The sequence below is a fragment of the Pecten maximus genome, chromosome 19 (genome assembly GCF_902652985.1).
Source record: "Pecten maximus chromosome 19, xPecMax1.1, whole genome shotgun sequence".
Lineage (NCBI taxonomy): Eukaryota > Metazoa > Mollusca > Bivalvia > Pectinida > Pectinidae > Pecten > Pecten maximus.
The window spans coordinates 28,324,469-28,331,036 of record NC_047033.1 but is presented as its reverse complement, the minus strand read 5'-3'; the positions used below and the strand labels follow the sequence as shown (position 1 = coordinate 28,331,036).

Genomic DNA, 6,568 nt, shown 5'->3' with positions numbered 1-6,568 from the left:
AAGAATAATTTTTGTTTGCACCAGTGTTTGTCTGGTTCATTTTTAAACAAGTTACACACATCTGATTGAAAAAAGTCCTTTCTTAACAAGTTCAAAGAGGGTTTTGGGTATATCTTTAGAATGTCCCGTGGAGCTGTGTCTATTGGCGGCATCTTCTTCTTCTTTGGTTATTAAACCTCCGTCAAAAATGACGATTACGGTTACGGAAGGATCGTTGTATGCTTTTTAAAAGAAGTAAAAATTGCAGGGATTTGGGTACAGCGAGAGGTTTTTAAAAAAAAAAATTTTTTAGTGGAAACTATAAGATAAAAACATTATGAGGGTGTGTGTTTGAGATCATCAAGGGCTGCATTGTGTATATGTGCCTTGAAGATCTCTAGTGTAGTGCATTGTACTGCTGCCACCGGGAGGAGGTTCCATTGTGTTATTGTGTGTGGGAAAAAGGAGTATTTGTATGTGTCATTGGTGGCAGATAGGTGTCTGAAGGTGTAGGGGTGTGTTTGCCTTGTCCTAGGATCTCCTGGGTGCATGATGCCGTGTGGGTCTATTGCGACATGATGGTGAATGATTTTGTATAATAGTATGAGTCTGGTCTTGAGTCTGCGTGTTTGAAGTGTGGGCCAGTTGAGTTTGTCCATCATGTCTTTTACTGAACTTGTGTTGTGGTATCTGTTTTGTACGTATCGTGCTACTCTGCGTTGAATTTTTTCTATTTGGTTGATGTGGTTTGTGTTGTGCGGGTCCCATATATGGAAGAGCAGTATTCCAGTTTGGGTCTCACTAGGGCTTTGTATGCATGTTCTTTTATATGTTGTGAGTTTATTTTCAGGTTGCGTTTTAGGAAGCCTAGTGATCTGTTGGCGTTTGCAGTGATGTTGTTGATGTGTGTATCCCATTTGAGATTTTTCTGTAATGTGAGTCCTAAGTATTTGCTGGCGTCGACTTGTTGCAGTGTGTGGTCGTGCAGTTTGTAGTTGTATGTTGTTTTGGTGCATTTGTTTGAAGTGGATATGATATTGCATTTGTTTGGGTGAAATTTCATGAGCCAGTCTTGTTCCCACTGTCCTGCTGCGTTTATGTCTTGTTGTAATTTGTGTGCGTCGTCTATGTTGTGGATTGTCCTGTAGATGATGCTATCTCTCCATAATGTGACAGCACTACAGCATTCCTTGTCATATATTCCATTTATTATCTTGTATATCTCAATATCATGTTGTCCCTAGTTCTTCTATAAGCTAGTCTCCAATCTCTGACTATAAGTTAAATTCTTCATTCCTGGAAGGCATTTGGTTGCTCTCCGATGAACTCCTCTATGAAATCAATAGTCCTGAAGTGAGTTGGGATCTTACATGGTTTTTATGGAGCGGAATAAATGACTTAACTTGAATTGGCCTTTTTTCACTTTCGCTGAGATATGGTCTTCGAAAGTTAATTTTTTAATGAATTATTACTCCTATATCTTTCTCTTCTGTAGATGTCTACAAGTGTTTTCCATTGAGGTTATCTTTGGTAAATAAATTCATATGTGACTAAACAGAAGACCATTTACAAATAATAAAAAAAAGTTGCCCTAGCAATAAACCTTGGGGAATCCCTGATGTTACCTCCGTCCACTCCGAGTTTGTGCCGCTTACAGTTACCTTCTGTTTTCGACCTTTCAAGAATGTTGTAATCCAAATGATTTGACCGAAAAAATTATACCCATGCATCTTGGTGATAAATCGGTATCTAATGCCTTTTTGTGGTCTATATAGATGTAATCTATAACCTCTCCTTTATCCAATGCCTCCGTCCATTTATCAAACACCTCTTATAATTGTGTTGTAGCATATTGTGAAAAGCCTGTATCAAAGTATGATCAATATGTATCCAAGTGTGACTAACATGTAACAAAGTGTGACTAACTTGTATCCAAGTGTGACCAACTTTTATCCAAGTGTGACCAACTTGTATCAGAGTGTGATCAAATTCTATCCAAGTGTGACAAGCTTGTATCGAAGTGTGACTTACATGTACCAAAATGTGACTTACCTGTACTCAAGTTTAACTAACCTGTATCCAAGTGTGACTAACTTGTATCCAAGTGTGATTAACCTATTTCCAAGTGTGATAAACCTGTACCCAAGTGTGACTTACCTGTACCAGAGTGTGACTAGCTTGTACCCAGGTGTGACTTTTCTCTAAGTTGTAAAACTGTTATTGCTAAATATTGTATAACATAAAAATATCCGTCTGTCAGATCCACCAGTGATTAGGGATTGATAGAATCCTACATGGGCCTGTTCCATGGACAAGGATATCTCAACCTGCCCTGCAGGTAAGGCAAAAGAATTACATATAATGTATACCTGCCGCCCCCATTACATGATCGTAAGAGGCGAATAAATTTGGGATCTTATCTTTTCTCTTCTTTCTAAACAACTTTCTTCTTCCTAATGTCTCCCTTGACAATGCCTCACTTTTGGCCTTTAGTTGAGCGTTTGCCACTGTGAGGAAGGCTTTGGGTTCTGTCCCCTAGCCGAGACATACCAGAGTCTTTAAAAATGGTAATTGCTGCTCCTGCTTAGTGCTCAGCATATAAGGAGTGGGACGACTGCTTCGCCCGTTGTCAGTATAATGTGCTGGGTGTCTTCGGCAGTATGCTTCAGTGAGGTAGCACTATAAATCGGCAAAAGTTCCGGCCTATCACAAGGAGACTTAACATGAACATACCGCAACCTCCCAAAACACACATGCGCACTCGCCACACGCATGCATATCGCAGGCACGGGAGGCCGTCCTTAAATGACCTTAGCTGTTAATTAGGACATTAAACAAAATAAACCAAATGAAATAAACCAAACGTGTAAGTATTTGGCACAAGGCTTGCTGAGTGCTGGTCAGTCAAACTTTTACACAAGGGTCAAGAAATCCCTGTCCATGGTACAGGGCCATGACTATTGATTATTTTTCTCACGATCTGTACTTTAGCCAGATAGTCACACTCTATGACAATATTTTTTTTTATTCATTCATCATTTTTGTGCATATAATAATCTATTTGCAATAATGATATCCAGTAAAATTATGGTTTCAGGTCAAACTAAGGGGAATAATCCATGCCCGAAGAAACCATGGTCAACTAGTATTTAACCTTCCGATTTTTCCATCAAATATCTAACAGTAATTTCTAACAAATTTCCATCAATAAGTAAGTATTGACTTTAAGATATGAAATATACACTGAAATTTATTCTTGATAAATATTTTACAGCATTATTTGAATATTGACATAGATGATTTCCCTTTAAGTTTGAATGATATATATTGGATTTGTCAGACTGATCTTCTCTCTATTTTTAACCTCTTTCCATTCTTTTCCTCTTAATAATATTAATCTGATTACAAGTGGAACCTACATGTTAAGTTTTGTTTTACTGATCAAAAATGGTGATTGAATTGTTACAACTAGGAACCAAGGAGAACTTACACATGAAGTTAGAGGAACTTTTCATTAGGAAATAGTGATGACAAACTTAAATTCTCAAAATCTAAGATGGCCGCCTTCCTTCATGTAACTACACTATAACGTAAATCTCAGCTGCCTCTATTAATAAGTATAAGATATTCTGTACAATAACTTGGATAGATGTAAGGTAAAATTTCCATCTCTTTGTACTCCAATCTCCTGGACTATCCCGTTGCATAGGATCTATTCATTAATTTGCCCAATTTGTGTTTATTTCACAAATTTGAAATTACAATAAGACAGATTTTAATTTTTCATTATATAATTAAGATCTCCAGGCAACAAAACAAATGTACATATATTGATGTCAAGAGACCAATGGCAGAAATCTGTCTGACGTTACCTATTGTTACTTATAACACACAAACTACTTTTTCTAGTCACATTTTCAACTGTTGTCTCAGTTAAATAAAGAGTTTAAACGTCTCTTGTCATCGATCACTCATTTTCTTGAAAATTTACTTTTCGCAAGTTGTCTCCCTTATTCAGCAAGTCTTCCTAAGTTCTGCCCACACAAAGCCTGCTGCAATAGGTATAATATTCCGTATATTTTTTCACTTTAAATTCCAATCCTTTAAAAAAGAGTTTTGGTACGAAAAACCTGATTTCCCAGCTGTCTTGAGCCCTATAAGATGTAGGGTTCGTTATGACTGTCTCTCCGAACTAAGTTATTCCTAACGACCACTAATAGTGTTCCACACACAGCTGCATAGCCAAGAATTCTCAGATAGCCAAATTTAGACGTTGGTGCTGTTTTGCGAAATCTCCATACTTCATTCCTGAAATCAAACAAAAAGAATTATGAGACATCCTCATCTGGATTGATTAGAAATGATAATACATTGCAGGGATAACTCTGGCTCTAAAAACCTATGGGAGATTTTATGAGATTAGCAAAATTCCTATGAGATTTGTCTGTATAAAGAGGTACAATTTTGAATTTTTAATGAGATTTTTTTGAAAAACATGGGTAAAAATCCCCAAAGCTCTGCCAAAAGTGATCCCTGCATTGACACTACTGTATAAATAGATTTTAATGGTAGATCAGTTACTGACATCTTTTTGTCAGGAATTAGCTATTTTCTGAGAGTCAACAGGGGTAAAATAAGACGAAGATTTTCATCTCTGGTTTACTCCAACATCTCTGCTGGGGAATGAAGAGGATTTGAGGATGTCATTGCCATAAAAATGAAGGGAAATACAATATTTCGGCGATCAGAAGTCTGAGGGGAAAATGGAACAAAATCCTGAGGGCAAACTACCCAGAGAAAAATGCCTAGATTGATCCCTAGCCCCTACAATAAAAATCTTTCTCCCAAGTTTGCAGTGATGCTTGTGGAGCAAGGCTGAGTATTTTCTCTGGTCCCTCGATCATAGTCATGGGGCTTGGCACCAAATTCAATGTAACAGAATATAATATACAGTAAAACTCGGATAAGTCTAAGTCGACGGGACCGAGCAAAATATTCGACTTATCCGATGGTTCGACTTATCCGTGTCCGTTTGTATACTGAGACAAAACACCCGACTATCATCGTTTGTATGCATGCAGAACTGGTGCTTCATAACATAGTCAAAAATAAGCAATAAATAATAACAAAGAAATTAATTAATTGTACATGATAACACTTATTCCTTTATCTAATAAACAATATTGTGCACAGTTACGGATCAAAACAAATTAAAGTTCATGCGTAAAATCATCTTTGACATAGATACGCAATATACACACAGGAGTCGTACAATGACAGCATAATATTTTACGAAAACGATAATACATTATAAGAATATAAATGTATACAGTGTACTCATATTTATTGATCTTGAAATCCATTTATATTGTTCTACAATTTAACAATACAAACTTAAACAATAAACAGTTCAGGAAAATTTGATCGACCGTACGCATGCTGATTTTGTATCAAAGGTGAAGGCCGCGGTCAGTGTTTATCGGCTGCATGACCATGCATTGCCACGATCTTTTGAATAGAGTAAAACACATCCCGCATATCATTGTTACTATTGCAATGTCGCATGCAGAATATAGGCATATATAAATAATCAATGACATACAAGTATTTTTTCTGTGCATTTTTCGATGGAAGATATGTAATTTATCGTTTACTTTTTCCTTATTTTTTTCGGCGGCCATGTGTATGAAAACAGAAAACAAAACTTAGGCCTATTGGTTTGTACATTAAAACGTGCACATTTTATTTTTAGTTATGTATACCTGAACGTTTTACTTCACCCGTGCACCTGTATAAACAATGGGATGATGTGCGACCGACAGCCGAAACCTAACAATAGGGTCTGGTAACACCGTTACGGCTGATCGGTCACACTCGGTCAATCAGGCGAAGTCAGCAAATTTTACCCGAGACAGCACGACGCTTCGATGTTCGACACAAAAATGGAAATTTTGGTATAATTTAGAAGGGAGGGACCACAAAATATATTCGACACAACCGCAGTATTCGATTCAACAGTGTTCGAATCATCCGTGCTTAATTTACTAAGATAAAGAAGGGCAAAAATCGTGACCAAACGAAACGTTCGACTCATCCGTTGTATTCGATTCAACCGTGTTCGACACAAGTGAGTTTTACTGTATGATAATTAAAATACTGTACATCGATTTTCAGTACAAATGTAATCCTTTTTTTGGGAAGTTTAGATCTAACAGTAACACTGTTATAGAAACTAAGAATATTATCTTTACCAGTTAATAAATCATAGTCCATATATAGTACAGTAGCAGCACAGAATTGTTTCTGCCAAGTAACTACTAACTGCCTCTATATACGTATACTGTATTCTGATATGGTACCTTATCCATGGATCCTTAAGTCCCTCAGCAGCGAGAGCTTTTTTGTGTTCCTCCAGACCCTTTATTCCGTTGATCTTGTAGGTTGACCAATGTTCCAGTTTCGGGTATTGGATCGGTCCACTTTGCTTGGCACCCATTGCTGCAGTTTCGTAGAGGTCAATGTCGTATACTGGCGAACAATTTATAATAATAGTTTCGCATCATAAAGTGTATTTAAGTTTTGATCTAAA

The 6,568-nt window shown here is 37.0% G+C and overlaps 1 protein-coding gene across 1 annotated transcript; it reads right to left on the bottom strand.

The window, feature by feature from the left end:
• Positions 1–3,202: 3,202 nt before the first annotated feature.
• Positions 3,203–6,529, bottom strand: LOC117317719. The gene is made up of 2 exons (XM_033872611.1): positions 6,339–6,529; positions 3,203–4,287 (listed from the first exon to the last, which is right to left on the bottom strand). Exons 1-2 carry the CDS (start codon positions 6,473–6,475, stop codon positions 4,134–4,136), a joined length of 291 nt encoding a protein of 96 aa, XP_033728502.1. The 5' UTR covers positions 6,476–6,529; the 3' UTR covers positions 3,203–4,133.
• Between the last annotated feature and the right edge of the window lie 39 nt (positions 6,530–6,568).

Excerpts from the sequence above, each read along its gene's own strand:
- LOC117317719 (XM_033872611.1), bottom strand. The coding sequence starts at position 6,475 with ATGGGTGCCAAGCAAAGTGGACCGATCCAATACCCGAAACTGGAACAT. Across the intron at positions 4,288-6,338 it reads CTTAAGGATCCATGGATAAG|GAATGAAGTATGGAGATTTC; the intron begins GTACCATATCAG and ends GTTTGATTTCAG.